The 19,918-nt window shown below is 40.5% G+C and overlaps 1 protein-coding gene across 1 annotated transcript in view; it reads right to left on the bottom strand.

Annotated features, from left to right (window-relative positions):
- Positions 1-19,918, bottom strand: part of LOC120783951 (myelin basic protein-like) — a 62,973-nt gene extending 43,055 nt beyond the window's left edge. The window contains exons 1-2 of the mRNA XM_040117358.1: positions 19,747-19,918; positions 6,711-6,769 (exon numbers count right to left, since the gene is read on the bottom strand). Coding sequence (XP_039973292.1) covers positions 6,711-6,755 — 45 coding nt within the window. The 5' untranslated portion in view covers positions 6,756-6,769; positions 19,747-19,918. The remainder of the gene's footprint in view (positions 1-6,710; positions 6,770-19,746) is intronic.

Here is a 19,918-nt window from a genome sequence, read left to right as displayed (position 1 = left end):
TAGGAGGAGTGTAGTTGTGATTCAGATGTTACTGTCTCTCCAGACAGATCACACACAGAGGAACAGGCGAGACAAGCCTGCTGGGCTGCTCACAATACATAGACTGCTTTAATTGCACACAATGGTGGAGCTGATAGTTTCTGAGAGCTAGTGAGCAACAAGCTGAGCCTCAAGCTCCCTCATCTGGAGACTTGAGTCTTCATTTCAGAAATTTCAGTAATAGGACTGTGGATTTTTATTTTCTGCCAGTCCAGCTTTACACCCTCACAGCCAGCCAACATTGCCAGATATAGCATTATGTTTGCCAAACAAATCGGTTAGTCCTCACCCTGAAGTGGTTTTCTCTTATCATGGTAAAAGTGAAAACATACTGTTTTAAATGTGTACTTGTAAGCTAAGCAGCCACACAGGGTTATTTTGGAATAAAATAACAGTCTGATCTTCCACTTTTTCCTTTAATACAAAGAGTAACTAGCTCTGATGTTACACTACAATACACTATGTATATCCATGTCTGGTACATGCAGCATTAGCCTCAGGCTTTGACCAGATTCTCTCTTTAAAACGAATCACCTGTAAATATGTGCCGTGTTAACATGGAGTGTAAGAACAATAACTAAGAGGGGTAGGGCTTAACAAGAGTCACTTACGAGGGCATTTAAAAAAAACCACAAGAAGTATGTCTCTAAAGCTGCTGGAGGATTTTGGCTGTTTCACATATATTGCTTAAAAGATATTAAGGCTAATGTCTGTGAGTGTGTTTGCTTGGTTGATAAGCGTCTCAGACTCGCACACTCAGCCGAGGTGGTTGCCACTTTAGCTCCACTCAGCCGTGTGATCGCAAATTCAGTCCTAGGGTATTGAATGGGGTTCAATCTGCCTAAGCACTCCTTACATTCAAGTAGAGAGAATGGAAGAAGAGTACAGTGATTCCAACATCTGATATGATATTTTCAAAGGAATCCAATTTCCTATTCCTATCCATGGCTCGGTGATAGCTGTGTCCTGTTCCGTCCTGTCCTTCAGAGATGGAAGACAAATGGAGTATACACATTTCATCTCACCTTTTCACTAAGATATAAAAAGCACTAGACACAGAGGAGTCTCTGTAGCTCTACCTTCAAAAGGCCACGTTTATATTGTAATAATGTTCATCAAATGTCAAGAGGACAATCATAAATCTCTAACATCCATCTGTTAATTAGAGCTATGAGAAAGTAATTCAATTTATCTAATGAGGGTCAAACTGCCACGGGGCAGAAATGTTACATTCAGATATTGGGTGGTGCTTTTGTGTAAGCCTTTCTAAAGCTCATATCTTGTCCATGCAAGTACAAGCTCAGTATGAGAAGAGAGCATCATAACTTTAAGAAGATTCAGTTGAGTTTCTTCCCTACCATAGGCCAAACATCCTGTAATATGTGATAACTCAAATAAAACACAAAACACACAGAATGAGGAAAAAAGTGATGTGCTACATCTTCACTTAAAGAACATATAACTGTTCCAACAACCAATAGAATCCCAGTTTCTACTTTGTGCTTGTGTGTAGCATTGGCATGTTAGGTAAAACCTAACAGCAAATCAAATAGGTAAAGACTTGGGATAGGATAGGAGGAGTGTAGTTGTGATTCAGATGTTACTGTCTCTCCAGACAGATCACACACAGAGGAACAGGCGAGACAAGCCTGCTGGGCTGCTCACAATACATAGACTGCTTTAATTGCACACAATGGTGGAGCTGATAGTTTCTGAGAGCTAGTGAGCAACAAGCTGAGCCTCAAGCTCCCTCATCTGGAGACTTGAGTCTTCATTTCAGAAATTTCAGTAATAGGACTGTGGATTTTTATTTTCTGCCAGTCCAGCTTTACACCCTCACAGCCAGCCAACATTGCCAGAGATAGCATTATGTTTGCCAAACAAATCGGTTAGTCCTCACCCTGAAGTGGTTTTCTCTTATCATGGTAAAAGTGAAAACATACTGTTTTAAAATGTAAACAAGCATGTTAGCTAGGAAGCCAAACGGGGTGCATGTTGGAACAAAATAAAAGTCTGATCTTACTGTCCTTATGCGTTTTAGTAAGTGCTCTAACTCCGTTATTTTGTCTTTTAACCTCTTGTCTACACCAGAAGTGGGAATGTCTTGCATTAACAAATTGGTAGAGCATGAAAGACTACCAAAGCTGGAAGAAAACAAGATAATTTCTTCTACAGCAGTCTGACAAACATTGACTGATATTTACACAATGATTCTAATTAGATCTCTTCTCCCACACAGCACTGGTGATCCGCATGGTCAATTTTATCATAAAATAGTGACGGGTTTCTTACAGTATTACACACTGTACAGTTTTCCACAGCATGGGCTTCTTAATGTATAATAAGCCAATCATTCCAAATTATAGTCTCAATAAATATACATTATCTTACATAGTTGGGTGAAAAGAGTGTTGGTCAGTCCTTCTGACCTCCTCTAAAATGTGGACGTGTGTTCCCAACTTTGAATAATGTATACTACGTTGTGTGAAAACAATCAGGAACATGACTTTCGACTTGTACTTAACCATAGTTGGCAATAGCAAGCAGAAGTTTAAAAAACAAAACCAAAAATAGAACAAATGAAAAAATGGACAGGCAGCATAAGGTCAACAGCTGAGATAATTTTACCACTGTCAGACGCCACTAGTTATTCATTAACGAATTCTAGTATGTCATGTGTTTACAGCTACACACTGAAACAAGGTTTTTTATTTTTGTGCACCCACCTTTATGCAATGTACCTAATCTGATTCTCCCTCAGTTAGTAATTTCCTTTATTTCACAAAATGAACGGCAATCGATTTTTTTCTTCTTATACTGATTTCCTACATTTCCCAAAAAGACCTGTGACACCATCTGAGAATACGAACTGTACTGCAGGTTATACATGTACATAAAAAAGAGCATTGGAGATGGTTACAGCATCAGCAATCATGTAGCAAGAGTCAGAGAGAGTCGCTTTTGTCAAACGGTTTTTCAAGACAAGTTGAGAAAAGTGACAGTTACAGTATGCTCTAAAAATGCAGTATGTCATTGGCTGCACTGTGCTCAAGTCTGGTTATTGTCAGTGGAGAAGCTATCTCTGTCTCTCTCTGATAGATTTCTCTCTGATTGTTCAGCTTCAGTAGAAAATGGTAAATCTAGTTAAAATAAAGTATACACTGTGACTCTTAGGCCTTGATACCACATCCTGACATTCACTGAGAGAGCTAAAAAAAATAATAATTCCTTTCACTGCAGCTGGGCAGGAAGTATCTCAACATGAAATGTCACATCGTCTCTGGTTGGCCAGTCAGCCACACAAACAACATATGAGGTTAGAAATGTAAGGTGTGTTGCAAACGTATTTTTTTTTTTTAACAGCGGATGCATTATATGTTGATTTTTTCCCTTTATTGTCAGGGGAGCTAGATCATAAGAGATGTGACATAAAATGACTGAATTTGTAGAATCAGACAAGGTGACTGAGTGAGCGTCTACCTTAGGTTTATTTATTGAAGAAATTTTTAGGTTTGGACGCAATGATGGGTAAATCTGGCAAGATCTGGGCATACTACACTATGTGCCAATGTCTGCAATTCAGTATTGACTACCCACACTCAAAAGAAAAAGGTAATGTCATAGAGGACCAGGGCTAATATTTCTGTGTTATCCTGTTATTGTACTCCCCTATAATTGGGGGTATACAGTACTTTAGTGCTGAATTTAAATCCATCAGGAATTCTTGTTCCTCCAAAATCTTGTAGTGTGCACTAACCAGCGCCGACACATTACAAATGTCTGAGCAAACTACGCACCTCTGTTTCTACTCTGACAAAAACACAAAACTGAGGAGCCGGGCCAGTGTTACTATCCTGTAATTCCAAGTGGGATTTAAGGCTCTAAAATATGTGCAGTGTGAACATTTCAGATGGCTGAGAGAGAAACATCTTGTCAGAGGCTCTCTTGAGGTTTGGCAAAAGAGGTACAGGTACACGGCACCTGTCCTGACAGGATAAGGGATTGGGTGAGGGATCATGGCTCAGACAACAACATCTAAACACATCCCCCCTTACTCTGTCATGCTCTGTTCCAGCTTGACTGTCACTATGACAACTAGCTGTTTTGCCAGCCCTTTAGTTTGACTTTGAAGTCACGATAATCAGGCCAAAAAGAAAGGGAAAAACAAACGACAGACGTCGAGAGGTACACAATGTAATTATAAAGCTGATTTCGTGATACATGCTGCTCTAACACCTCCCCTCTCAGCTTCACACTTGACAAATTAATCCACCTCTCTGGCTCCTGCTCCTCTCTCTCCAGAGTGTGCTTTGCAGGCAAAGAAAACAAATCATGTCTGGGATGAGCCATCAGTATCCCTGCTGGTCGGGGCTCCCTTCTTCCCCAGCACGCCAACATTACACTCTGTCCATTACAGGCACCGGCCAGATAGTCCGAGACCACCAGGGCAGACTGCAGGTTTATGATGCTGCCCACAGCCTCAAATGCCGACATTTTCTTTCTACACCTCCTTGCTCACAGTGCAGGGTTAGGTCCACTCACTATAAGCTTGCATCCTCTTCCAATCTGATTGCAGCCTCGGCCATAATGGACCAAACTGATTATATTCACTCCGATTTTGAAAAGCTCTGACAAAAAGGACTTAAACAAAGCTGGGGTTAATTACGTGATGTCATTAAATTACATTAATCTCCCAGTTTAAGCCCGATCCTCCTCCGCGCTCGGCGTACAGGAGCAGTGGCTGGCCTGTAATTTCTGCACTCATGGAGCAGTAAGATGAGTCAAAAAATCTCTCAGACAAATTTGCTCTATTTAATTACAGCGCACTAAGAGGCAGACATTTTTTGTCAAGTACTAGCTCCAGGGCACAGCAGAACACCTTGCCTCCTCGCTAATTAAAAAACCCTTTTGTGAGGTACTTGACGACTTTGTTAGAAAAGAAAAAGAGGAAAACTGCACTTCATTTGCCACTAGACCTTAATTCAAATCTATTCATACCTTCCGTCTATACCAAAGCATTGCTATAAAGGGTTTCTTTTTCTCAACTTTAGAGTATAAACTCACTGATCCATCCCAGAGCAATAATTGCTATTGTTTCAACAGTTTTGCCCACTTACTGACTTATAACAGCAGGAAACACAATCCATCAGCCGGCAATACATCTCTCTGTTTGAAACTTTAATCCGGTCTACTGGTTTAACCATAAGATCTGACTCAACAGCATTACAAGATGCAAGTGCACTGAAACATCAAAATTTCATACCTTTCACTTCTGTCAGAACAGATAAACGGGGGGGGGGGGGATCTGTGTTTTCTAAATGGACTTCCAGGGTAACAAAATGTTGCTGCTGTGAAATAATGATTTGGAGTTATACAGATGGTCGATGATTAATGTCAGACACCTGAACTTTCTGAGCAGAATCCTGATGATGATAGCGCCGGAGCCAATGGTTAAATGAGAAGTGTACCTGGAGAGGGTTTAGTGTCAGCCTTGATGCACACAGTCATCTATTTATTCTCTCTAGTTTGAATGGGTTCTCTCTTGGAGCGTTGTTGTGGCGAGGCTTGTGGTTTCGAGGGGTTATCATAGGGTGATGCACAAGAGCCACGGATTGGATGTTGCCACAACAGCACTGCTTCAGATGCTGACGGTTACAGAAAAGCGATTGTTTAAAATGTAGTGCGCAAAAATATCACCTCTGAAATATTTTTCTACGCACAAACACTTTCAAAAGCTAACTATCTGCAAATAGTCAGTGTGCAGAATTTTCACAATAAAATCCTTAATTTATTGTACCGTTTTAAGAAAATCACTTAATTTAAGTTAAACTTTCCACACTTATTTAGATAAAGAACATAACAGTAAAGCACTAACAGGCAGGAGGAAGGTTTTCTTTTTAATTTCACAATGCACATGGTCCTTACTCTGGTACAGTGACTTTGAAGTCCAAATAATGGATACATATAAACCCAAACAAAAACCTGCAGGCAACATCATCCACTCAACATCTGTAAAGTCATCTTCACTTCATCCCTGCTCTACTCTCCACAACCAAACTCTTCATATAAAGTAATGAGATGGTGCGTTGTTCATAGATTACGGCTCCTCAATATGTTTGAAAGATGACAATAAAGTGTTGCCTGTGGCACCGTGATTATCATAACGTGTGGATTTAGAATCCGATTGTTGGAGTTGAGACAGCAAGCAGCTGTAACCACAAACAAGTAGGTTGCTTAGAAATAGATCAAAACACTTGTAAACTTAAAAAAAAAAAATCTGCACATAGACCTTAGACATAAATACACTCCCTGTGAAGATTTTAGTATTTTTCACCTTTGTGCTGTGTTACATGGGCTGTGACTTTTTCAAAAGAGATTCAAGATATGTATGCTGCAAAGTGGTAAGTGATTAATAGTCTGACTGAATGCCCGGTGAAAATAATAAATCAGTTCGAGTGAAAGAGCCTGAGCTTGCTACACAGTCCAAAGTCCTGCTGATAAAAACCAATGTTCACACTGATAAGGTTACAAGAAAATTCTCCAACATACTTCATTCCCAAATCACAAGTGACAAACTGCTTACACACATACTCACATTTCAAAATATTATTATTATTCCTCATACACCAAACAAGACATTAAAGCGCCCACAGTACAGTGAGGACTCTTACCTTGCCGTCCATGGGTGACTCCCTCTTTCCTAGATGCTGTCCCATGCTGCTGACAGAGACTGTAAGAGAAACAGAGACTGAGTTTACACCAGGACAAAAGTGTAAACAGCATATTATGTGAAGATTACGTACTCCTTATCTAAGCAAGGGAGGCTATCTCTTCAGTCAATGGGAAAAAAGTGTATAATCACAGACAGCGATAAAAACACTGGGGTATGCCATGGTCATTTTGAAGTGTTTTATACTGTTTCATAGCTTGCCAAAATAAAGAAAAATGCCATTGCTGTGCACTTCTGACTTGAATTGGAAATCAATCAAGACCAAGATTGTGACTTGTGATTTGTATTGCATTTAGCCTTAAAGCCCCCCCTAACTCAAAAATGTGTTGTGCTTAATGTTACTTCACTTGTATGTTACCACTGTGCAGAATAATTGATCTGCAGAGTTTGACGCTAAAGGGCTAAGGTTAAAGACATGTATGCACAAAATGGTTTTGTGAAATCAACAACTAGTTTGGAAAGCAATCATGGTCCAAATGCAGCTAACGCAAATGTGATGTGAAGCCTCCAGTCAATATACACTGAGAATGGACTTTTTATTGACATAGGACACACCTTGTGTTACACCTTCAAAATGAAAAAATATTTACTGTATATATTAAACACATTTTTACATTTTTTTTTCATTTTTTATTTTTATATCACTGCACATTCAGAACTCATGTTCTGACGTGCATACATGTTACCATGGTTACACTGATCTTGCATATAGTATAAAGGCTATACTGTACGCTGCTTATACAGATTGCTTATGATTTGATCACTTCCTGAGTGATCACAATCAGCAGATAGATGTAACAGTAGTTTAGCTTTTAAAGTTATGCTAAAATGCCACTTCTACACACAACAGTAGTTGTGTTTAGCAGATACTAAAAGCAAAGCCTGTCCTGATCAATAACTTGTCTTAGTTAACACCCCCTCCCTGTATGTGTTGTAGTCTTGTGTCTTCATCCACTCATTAGAATTCTTTGTGCGGATGGTCCATTTTGCCCCACCGCTGTTAAACACAGCTTGCCAGTGATTTATACCTACTTCATTAGTGCCATTATCTCTGAATCTGATGCAGTTCTCCACAACTGATGATGCACCTTCTTTAAAACCAACTTTTTATTTTGCTGCAAGGTGCAACAGGGTGTTGCCATATGATTAAAGGTGTGCTGGTCGTTGCAAAAAAGAAAGCATAGCAGCTTTGCTTTACCAAACAGCGTCCCAATGTCCTGAAAGGTGCACTACCCTAAAGGGATGAAGCATAGAGTAAGGAAGGCTCAGAGAAATGTCTGTGAAGTAAAGCGAGGTCTCAGGTATGTGTGCTTATAGCTCACAAACAGCATAAAACCATCCAACCAACAATTTTAATACTGATATAAATGCAAGAAATAAGAGATTCTTTTTCGATACTTGGTTCAAGTGCGAAAAGGTGTAAAACTAAATGTATTTATCAAACAGAAACGCTGAATATTGCATGAATCAAAATGTCAGCCTGCAACCATCACTCACAGAAAAGTCCTTCCTATGAAGTGCCATTCTCCCTTACTTTAAAATAATCACTGCATCACTGCATGGCTTTTGGGAAAGTTTTGCTGCCATCAAAAAAGCCTTTCATCATCTTCGACACCTTGACTATTTCCTTTTCTGTTTTTTTTCATTTTATAGCAATATGTAGACACTATGTGGTAGTATCCCCTTTAAAAAAATGTTTATTCTAAAAATGTTTGGTAATGAGGTTTATTTATGGTCCACACTGATGTCGGAAGAGGCTTCTAACATTATGATTGGATTCAAAGGCAAGAAGACAGGAAACTCTCCATACAAAAGCCAACAATGTTGAAAAATGACCTTGATTAATTCAAGAATGCATTATGTATCAGGATTATTATTTAAATTTTAAATGAACCAAGAATCTCACATGCCCTATTCACAGGTCAATCAGGCCAAAGAATTCAAAAAATATGTTAATAAAGCCTTTGAACGATCACTATAAGAAATAATAAAATGAAATCATTACTTCACATTAATGTCCACTCACTTTTTACACTTAATTTTGCTTATGTAAGAGCCAAGTAAGGTTAAGTAAATAAAACACTTTGCCTACAGTGCTCACAGTGAATAAAGATTAACCACTGAGAGGTGTTATTACATCCTATTGTCCTCTGAACAGGGAGAACAGGGGCACACTGTTCACCACAAGCAGCATCTCAGGGAGTAACAAGCGTGGTTAAAAAATAAAAAGACACTTGAAAAGTTCAAGATTTTGTGTCACAGCAATACGGCTCAAGGTAAACAGCTCTAAACCCAGAGAAGCAGAATGAGCAAAAACGAAAAAACACTGAAAGCATCTCTAACAATTAGAAATTCTCCCAGGAACTGAAAACACTCATGAAACTCTTCTAATCAGAGCAAGTTTCTTGTCTGAAAATCTGTCTCATTATAACATGATGTACTGATTCCTCTCTAAAGAGAGGAGCAGCCATAATTGAAAATAAGTTTGCTAATGAGGGAAAATTAACAGCCCTCAGTATAATCCAGCTCAATTTAAAATAGTATTAATTTATTTGTTTGGCTTCTTGCAAGCAGCAGAACTACCCATAAGCACAAATAATTGTATAAAGTTGTCATGGTGAACGTTAGCTAACAGCTGGCTAATTACACAACCACTAGACACAGAAAAACAGAAAAATTCAATTGGAATTGTGTTTCTGGTTACCAGAAGAATGCAAATACAAATTTTCACTCTCGCTTTTGCTCTGGTTTGGTCTTCGCCTACTCCTTATGGGGTAATATCTGGCTCTTTAGTTGCTAGATTTGCCACTATGTTCACTAGCTGGTTGCTAACTTTGTCTGTCTGCTGTTTGGTACTGGGAAGGTACAATGCAGTGGGTTTTTAGAGGTATTTGGTTGAAAACAGCTGCCTGTTGGGACTGGGAACAAGTGCGGTGTGAAAACCGAGCTGTTGTCTGGTGGTTTTCCCCAGCTTCAACAAAACTAGCTAACAGCCACTCAGTCAGGCAGGGGAGCTGCACATACAGACAGTCAAGAGCAGTAATAGCGGGCTACAGCTCTTTCTGATGATACAGTAAAAATAAATTTTAAGTATCTATTAAAAACTACACTCACCAAGCAATTTATTAGGAACACCATACCAATACTGGGTTGGGCCTGCCTTTGTTCTCAAAACAGCCTCAGTTCTTCGTGGCTTGGATTCCACAAGATGTTGGAAACATTCCTTTGGGATTCTGGTCCATGTTGACATAATTGTATCACATCATTTCTACAGATTAGTCAGCTTCACATTCATGCTGCCCATCTCGTGTTCCTCCACATACCCAAGGTGTTCTACTGGATTCAGACCTGGTGACTGGAGAGGCCACTGAAGTTCACTGAACTCATTGTCACGTTCATCAACCAGTTTGAGACGACCTTTGCTTTGTGACCTGGTGCATTCTCCTGCTGGAAGCAGCCATTAGAAGATGGTAAATTGTGGCCATAAAGGGACACACAAGGTCACCAACAATACCCAGATAGGCTGTGGCATTCAAATGATGACTGATTGGTATGAAGGAGCCAAAACATTGCCAAGAAAACATTTCCCACACCATTACACCACCACCACCACCAGCCTGGACTATTGACACAAGGCAGGTTGGGTCCATGGATTCCCGCTGCTGGTGCCAAATTCTGACACTACCATCTGCATTCCTCAGCAGAAATCTATATCTATCAGACCAGGCTTCATTTTTTCAAGTCTTCAACTGTCCAGTTTTGGTGAGCCTGATCCCACTGCAGCCTCAGATTTCTGTTCTTGGCTGACAGGAATAAAACCCAATGTGGTCTTCTGCTGTATTAACCCATCCCCCTCAAGGTTCGACTTGCTGTGTATTCTGAGATGCTTTTCTGCTCAACACAGTTGTAAAGAGTGGTTATCTGAGTTACTGTAGCCTTTCTGTCAGTTCCAACGAGTTCGGACATTTTCCTCTGACCTCTCTCATCAACAAGATGTTTCTGTCTGCAGAACTGCAGCTCACTGGAGGTTTTTTGTTTTTCATACCATTTGTAAACTTTAGAGACTGCTGTGCGTGAAAATCCCAGGAGATCAGCAGTTTTAGAAATACTTAAACCAGCCCATCTGCCAAAGTCAAAACTCACTTAGCCAGAATGATAAAGAAATAGGGCTGGTTTTATTTGTAAAGCTTTTCATATGGAGATAGTGTTTTATAGTGTCTGTACACAGATAATTCTCCACTGGACCTCAACCTTGGTGATACAGCCAGCCAAGATTTGTGACTTGTGACTTTTAAAAGTCAATTAGAATTCACCACACATATTGTTTGTCAAGAGTTCAAAATTGCTTAGCCCTATAGAGAAATATTGGTAGGGAAGAACTCAAAACTTTTTTTTAATTAGCATTTGTGAACTCAAGGGAATGGGTTATATCATAGCTGCTTGTGGTTGAAACAAAGTCCCTGCTAATTAAACAAAGGGACACAAGTATATTGCTGTGCATTAAGTTTAGTGCAAAACCGATATCCACTGAGGACCCCCGATGTTTATTGGATGAGGGGGGATTCGCACAGGGATTCTGTGTGACTGAATGTGAGGCCTTGCACACAGTTTCACTCTTGAGCGTTACACAATCAAAAGTGAGATCCTGCAAGGACTTGCTAGAAAAGGCTGTTGCATAATAGAGTGTGAGAGAGGGCGATGCAGAGAGGAGGGAGGGGTGTCCGTGTGATACAAGGCTGCAATTACAAAAACAAAAAAAACAAAAATCAAAACACACTTGTTTGCCTGGCATTTATTTTTTCCTCGCACATCGCCCTGTAATTTAGAAGAAAGAAGGTGTTGGAAAACATTCAGCAAGAAAAGAATTTCAGTCGCTCCTTCCCAATTTAACCCACACAAGTTGCAGTTAATTGCCACGTGTGACTGAATACATCTTTTGAAACATCGATTTGCCTTTTAAATAAATCATTAGGATGGAGAGAGCTCTTATTATAGGGTGGCTACATGAAGGCCAGCACCTGGAAGAATCCATTACCACTCAAAGCAGAGTCTGCAGTGCATATGAGCAATTATATCTGTCTAAGCTGTCCATTACCTGAGGCTATTTCACATCCACAGCCTCATAACCTGATAATGTTTGTACGTGGCTTAAACTCCGATAAGAAATGGGGCTCATTAACCTGTAAAAAACCTGGATTTTGACTTTAAACAAACTTCCTACCACATGTAATCTGTTTGCAGCACATACTTGATTACTTAAACCCTATTTTCTTTTCTCTGCGACTATTTCAGGTATCAGCTTTCACATCTGAATGATGGAACAGAGATGATCAAAAAGAGAAGCTCTTTCTGGGAGGATAACCAGTGCTTTTACATTTTGTAGAAAAAGGTACGTGACAGCAGCAGAGAACAGAAAATCTCTTCTCGGCATCAGCTCCAAATTTGGTTCAGGTAACAATTTATCAACCAATAAAAGTGAGAATAGAGGTGCTACAGCTATTTATTTCAATGACTGTAGGCCTGTGAAGATGAAAGGTATATTACATTGCTGCAGCATAAATCTTCCTGTCAGGATTAGATGAGCTTTTTTATAATGCTGACTAAAGGGAAAATGGATTACTATACAAAAACCACAGCAATAAAACTCCTGGGAACAATTAGCTATGGAAACAATATAATTCGCTACAATAAGGCTTTGCTTTATCAACGTGCAGTAAGCATGTATGTGCTTTCAATTTGGAGAAACAATTATGAACAATGCCACAACAACACTGCAGAGATGGATTTCACACCACCAGGATTGCTCTGTCTAAGTGAGACATCCACAAACAAAGGGTCAGCGAGCATGAAACTGATTTTTACATCAAATTTGTCCATCAAAATGTTCTCACCCGGTACAGTACAAGCCTTTAATTTTCCCATAAAAGCACATATGAAAAAAGTCTTTTGGGAATATGAACTTTATGGCGGTAAGATTGTGCTCTTTTAGGATTTAGGAGGTTTTTAGGTCAGAGATTCTACTAAGACAGAGGTCACTAAAGTGCTTAACACAGGAGATTAAGCAGAAAGACATTGTGGGCAGTCAGAGTTGCATCATATTATCATAGATTTTTACATCCGGTCTCGAGATAAACTCACAGATTTACAGTTGTTATAATGGAGTTCAAAGACGGGTCAGTGTCATATGTTGTTTCGTAGTCCAAACAGCTTCTTTCTAGAGCCGTTCAATAGTCATACAGGGACAAATCCATCATACAAGAGATCAAGGTTCCACATTTTGTACTTAAAGCAGTTTTTGGTGTTTTACTTTTTAGTTAGCCTCCACTGACTGTCCTACAATTAGGAAGGTGCAACGAATTCTCAAGAAAATGTAGGAAATTCCTACCTGATCCCTGTCTGTGTTAGTACAAAAGGCTGGCTGAGGGGCATGGGATACAACAAAAATGTAAGCCACAATATTTGAGCGCAAAATATGGAGTGGATTTTATACAGTGTAAAGAGGTCCAAAATTGACATTTTTCTCTAAAATAATCAATTTGCTTTCTGTGTCTCATTAATAAACATAGTAGTAATTCAACCTACAGTACAGCCAATTCTTGAAAGGTTTTACATTTGCTATTCTCAAGACTCAAATTATTTGAATCATCAAATATTGATTTTTAAAGTCCCAAGATGGATCTTTGCATTTGTGCCTTTTCAACGTAAACATGTACATCTGCACAAAAGATTATGTGTTACTTGTTGTAAGTGGTTCATTTAGGCCATAAATGATCTATAGAGTTATTACAACGTGCACAAAAAGTTTATTTTAAGTTAAAGAGTAACGCAGATGATAGCTGGCTATTTTAGCCGCCTTGAGTCACAACAGTCCTGTAAACTGTGACGTGAATAGTTAGAGTCTATGAGGACCCGCAGCAGTTTACAGGACTGTCGTGACTCGGGATGGTTAGCTGACTGCACATCTCGTAGCAAATCCAGAGATAGCATCTATGAGAGGGATAGACTGAAAAAAGACTCTTCACGCTGATCTGAGCTCTCGGTTTTTTTGTTGTTGAAGAGATCATATCTCTGGCTACCAGATGTGAGGCCGTGGAAGTTGAGTGAACAGTGTGTTGATTCTACTCTATTCAGTCCGTCCCTGCCGGGGAGCGAACACTAGCTAGCTGGCTGTCTGCGGATATCAGATATCAAGTTGACATCTGTACATCTGTTACTGACAGTCTTTGTGTAGCTGTATGGGACAGTGTTAATTTTTTAAAATATGCAGAATTACGACGCCTTTATAAGGTTACAAGGTTTTTATTATTCTTGGTCAACTGTTGCGCGCACGTAGGCTTAAAAATATCGATGTATCATGTTTTAGTCTTTTTGAGTTAGCCAAGAAAAACAAAACCTTGGTCCAGTTTTCTAGATGTGTTTACAATTTAGAAAATAATGTGCACAAATTTATACTCAAGGAAACAACAGTGCAGCTCAATTGTTGATTGTAGAAGAAATGTATGTTCCCATGATCAATTCCAAAACAATGGCATTCATCCGATGTAACTGAATCATCAAGAATTAAAACTAAACCAATCAAACTGAATCGAAATTAATCGATTATGGAGTTACTCCACTATTTTATAAAACTTGTCACAGTCTGTGTAGAACTGGTTAGTCTTAGGCACTGAAGTTATGGCATTAGCATGAGGCTACTTGTAGTATTTTCAGCAGGCTCAGTAAAGAATTTGGGTCAGGTCAGTGATGTCACATGACAGACACCAAAGACAACAAAGATCTTATCAGAGATGTAATAGTATGTAACAAAATGATGGGAAACCAACACTCAGCTAAATATCATGCATAGTATCAGTTTATGTGGGTCAGCAGACTGCTTGTGCCCACCTTGCTGCAGCTATGGTGCACACCTTGAGTAACATGTCCGCACTGTCCATGTTATAGCTCCCTGCCTCTCTCTGCTTTCTCCACTGAATCTCTCTGTGTGGACAAACAGATTATACCTCTCTCCTCTGAAGTAGAGTGTACACAAAAGGTATACACCTTGTGCAGCCATCTTTATTTCGCCATGTCCTCAAATACAATTCTCTCACACAAACCTATGATTAAGAAACACATGAAGCCTGCACCAGTGATGCACTTATCTACAGTAGATGTATTTAATAACCACTGCTTGCATAATTGATTCGATAAGAAGCCTGCATGGTATAACACTGCACAACATGCTGACAAACACATTTCTCAGGCTACCACTAAAGTGGGAAGTAGCCGGAACACGTGTTCATCTGTCTGCCGTTGCCTGGTTCCTTTGTTTCTCTTTAAGTTTGCTCTTGTGCGCGCGAGACAAGGACTTCTTTTAACCCTCCAGCAGCTCTCAGTGACTGCACTACGCTATGTCCTACTCTGCGAGTCAATTACGTAATGAATAGGGGCGTGTGTGCGCGTGTATGTGGATGGAGGGAAGGGGCTGCACAAGAGAGAGTGAGAATGATGAGAAATAGTGATAGAGTTGCACACTACCTGTCTACCAGTGAAAGTGCTCTACTCTTTACAAGAGATTTGAGGTCCAAGGTCAACATCTGTCCCCGAAAGAGGGCATGTGCTTGTACAGTGATAAATGCACGCTGCAGGAAGCCTGACATCTACCCTGGTTGGTTGCAGTCTTCTCATTTCCTTTCTCTCTGCTTGTCTTTCAGCCCTGACTCGTTCTTATCTTTGACGCTGCCAGAACAAGTCTATGTCATGTTTGAACGTAAAATTGAAACAGTCCAGTATACACCATGTGTTCAGCGCCTTCCATGTAATTCTACTAACTTAATAAACAACCAGCTATTAGAACAGAATAACACTGCTGCGCGGCAAAAAAATTGCATAAACATTGGAGAATGTATGGAATGCAAGAATTATAAAAAGTGAACCGACTGAAAGGGAATGGAAGGTTATGACTATTACCTCAGTTCCCTGACGGAGGGGAACAAAGTACAACACCATGTTGTCCTGCCTCACTGATGAGCTTGGCAAAGAGTGACAACATGTCATCTGCCTTAAGGCATGAATATAGATGTCTTTAGCCAGGACACTCGAGGGCGGGGTATCCCATACAATACAGTATGTGTGTATATATCTATATCTATCTATCTATATATATATATATATAGATACATACACACACATACTGTAATCCATTCCCAAAATCTATATATACACACACACACACACACACACACACACACACACACACACACACACACACACACACATATATATCCCAACATGCAACACTGACTATTGCTACTCAAACCCAAGTGCAAGTTAGTCTCTCCGATTTACCCAATTTCTATTTCTGTGGTACTGGAGAGTAACAACAAACAAGAGAATGTGAACCTACCAAACAATATTTCAAACACTGAATGTCAAACACTGAATAGTTAACCATACACCAAATCCATTCCCCAAAACAGTAATTATCTAATCGTAGCTTAGCAACCATAGTAGGTACGGTAGGTCTGTCAAGCTTTGGATTTCTCCAAACGTCAGAGCAGTGTGCATGGGGTTGTAGTAAGAGCAATACTCAACATTTAAAACGTTTGGAGGGTGGTGACTTTTTTTCCTAGCCTTTCCAAAACCAAAACCGCAGATGCAAAAATCTAAGCAATGGATTTAATTAAAGTATTTATCTACTATAACATACTTGCAATTGTAAGCATGTCCAGCTAATTCTTAAATTTGAGAATTTGCTTCTTTTCTTCGTCTTATATCATAGTGACAAATGATTTTGGGTTTTGGACTGTTGGTTGACAATACATTAAACGACTTCACCTTGTGCTCTAGAGAACTGTGATGGGCATTTTCCACTCTTTTCTGATGTTTTCGGATGTTCGTTCCTCAATTAGTCAAGAAAATAATCTTCAGATTATGCTGTTTGGCACAGCTGTTAAACACTTCTGACTGTCATAATCATATAGCAAAATGTTAACCAAAGGATAAAGTCCTGCATTTACACTCATCATGCCATTATCAAACATTCATCATGATCACCACCGCCCCTCGATAACACTGTCTGGTTTGAGCTCAACACTTTGAGTATGTCAGGACAGCTATAAATGGGACCGAGCTAAAAGAGAAGTCAGAGTATTGTCAGCTCAGTGTCCAGTCAGCCGTGACTGGCTGGCTGGACCACAGGCTGCTGTAGTTCAGTGGGGGGGGGGGTTGCTTATATACAAATAAACAGCCGATAATGTGCACAAATTTTTATATATCAAAAGTCTCTAAGGGGATATTAGACACTAGGAAAACAACATTCTCTGGGGTTCAATGCTGTGTATAGCTATTGCTTTGTTAATTCAAGCACATATTTGTTTTGCTTTGTTATGCATGGGCACCTCTTGTCACTCCCTGGGGTGTTCCTGTAATATAACCTCAGGCCGGAAGTGTACACCCAACGCTTCTTGCTGGAGATACACAAACACTGCCATCTGGGGTTTGCGGTCTAATAATCCGAGCTACAACCTCTCGACTTGGATCTGGAGGCAAAACATTCAGCTCAACCATCTGCTGGGATCGCTATGAGGAGCTGACACATTACAGGCTGTGACGCCACCGTGGAAGACAGAATATGCTGTCAGTGTAGCACCCGCAGCTGACTGGCAGCACCAGGCCTCGGGCAAAAACCAAAAAAATCCTACTGCATTATTGCACAGGAGTTGTTCATATAGCAGGTAAAGTGACTCAACCTGTCTGCCGGGAACAGGCGCGGACAGGAGGGGAAGTGAGAAAAGAGAAGAAGTTTGTGAGTCTGTGACGACGGAAGTTGGCTAACCTCAGTGAATCACCTGCAAAACACGGATATAGTGTGTGGATGTAGTACATGTGCAGTCACACACAAACAATTAGTGAGTAGATAGACACCTTCCCTTAGTATGAGGCATTTTAAAAGACCACTGAACCTTTCACTTAGCTGTCAACAAAACTACACTCAAGGTTGGCTTATAAGCCCGTCTTGTTCATAAAGACAAAGGAATGCGAAGTGAGACACGTGACAGCTGAGCAAACCTCATGGCATTTGCTCTCCTGGCGGAGCTGAGGCAAATCCTGTGAAATGCAAAGGAATGCAGGTAGTCGCAGACAAACAGAGCTTTCTCCTGGAACTACATACAGCATGTGAAGGTTAGGCTACAACTGCTGGCAACTTTCTACTGCGTGTATAAGTCCCTTGAAGCTTTTGCTGTCTAGTTAGTAATCCTTGAAATTCCACACAATCCATTAGATCATACCAAAGAGATTTCTCACTGCAGCTGCTATCTGTACCAAAAATTAAACATTGGCACAATCACGTTATCTGACAATGCTGTGACCGTGTTGGCATGATATTCAAGTTTCACGGTGCAACAGAACTGAGAGTCCTCAGTTTTTCGGCAAACGGGATTCGCTTTGCGCTCTGTCGTTACCATCTGAAGGAAGATAGAAAAAGGTTGAGGATTAACTGACGTGTAATTTGTGTCAAACAGAAACAGGTTACCTAGCTGAGTGTTCCCTGACTAGAGGATATTCAGGGCTGCAGGCTTTAATAAATCAGTGCAGTTCAGACATATGCAGCCACTCGTGTGAGTACTGTATTTATAGACCATGCACAGCAGCGAAAAGCAATTTAACACGTCGCTGCGGCTTTGAGCCCCAATCTTTTGAGCTACTTTTTGTGTAAAAAAAAAAAAAAAAGTAGCTCAAAGTGTATCATGGGACCTGCTGCTGTTGTTACATGCTGCTGCCCTTTAAACCACCAGTGCAGTGGTGAACAGCTGTTTTGTACTTTTAAGCCTATAAAGCCTGTATGGTTTCGGTTACAGGCCGTCACTGTCCCGATCCTAGCTTAGGACGCAGAGTGATGTAATACTTAATTTCCTCCAGGCTTTACAGTGTATGTTTTGGTTCTCGAAATCCAGCAGACCAGTCTATCCACTGCTCAAGACAAAAAAATACAGTGTCATTTCTGATTTTTAAGAAAGTTTTTTTTTTTCAAAACTGCAAACATTAAACATTTAAATGTCACTTGACAACAAGTTTGTAGTCACAGTTAAGATTGACTACTATGTGTTACAATCATATGCAAATGACCTGATGTGCTTGGAATAAACTAATACATGTCAACAAACCATTGCTAACAGTCCTGTTATCTGGGGGCCAACGGTGACAAGCCCTTAAGTATCGGCGCAAAACCCAATTTAAAATGTTCCTATTTTAAGGTGACACGCTTTGGTGCATGTCGCCATGCCTCGTTCAACACGACTTAACATCAGAAGAATCGGTTTGATTTACTGATACTTTCGGCATATATCTGACCCCCCTATCCATAAGCATATTTGATATTCTTTGAAGCTCTCCCTGATGGTCCACCAGCCCCCCTGCCACCAAAACAAACCGACGTATCCTATAGCGAACAGTTTGAAACGAACACAAAAGTGCGAATGTTACTGGGTCACAGTCCTGCTTGGCTTCCACTAAGCAAATTAGCGTTTAATTGCTAGCTATGTTCGGTGTGATTGGTCCAACGAGAGCGAAGGCAGCAGGGAGGGTGGCGGTTGCAAGCAGCGGTGATGGGGGGGTCGACGCTGTCAAAGCACATGACAACGCGGTGACACCGCCTGGTGAGCGTGGTGCTCATTGAGCTACACTGACTACGTATGGTCGCACGGACCGAGGTAGACCCGGACGAGGACGAGAGTGACACTCCGAGCATGTTGTCCCCGCAGCTTTCGAAACGGCCGCGACGCACTGTAAGACACGTCGACGTGGAGAACATGTTTACTATCGATACACCGCGAATCCCGCGGTCGAAAAAAAAAAAGCAGCAACAACAAAAAAAACACAACAAACAAACAAAACAAAAAAAGCAGTAAAGATGCATGTGTGTAACTGTCTGTACGCCGGGGTTCTAGCCTTGTATTCGTTTCCGTGAATTTTTACCAGCTCGACCGTACACATACCCTTCTGCGGACAGTCTGTGTCAAATGCATCCACAGCTGAGCCTTGCACTGGACGCAACCGACTGTCAGTCTTCGCTGTCGACGGCGGTCGTCAAGAGCATCGACATAAAACGCCTTTTCTTCCCCTCCTTTATGGTTCGCCGCCGCTGTAACGTCTCCGCTGTCCTCCTTT

This window comes from Xiphias gladius, chromosome 22, assembly GCF_016859285.1.
Source record: "Xiphias gladius isolate SHS-SW01 ecotype Sanya breed wild chromosome 22, ASM1685928v1, whole genome shotgun sequence".
Taxonomy (NCBI): Eukaryota; Metazoa; Chordata; class Actinopteri; order Istiophoriformes; family Xiphiidae; genus Xiphias; species Xiphias gladius.
This window is presented reverse-complemented; position numbering and strand designations above follow the sequence as displayed.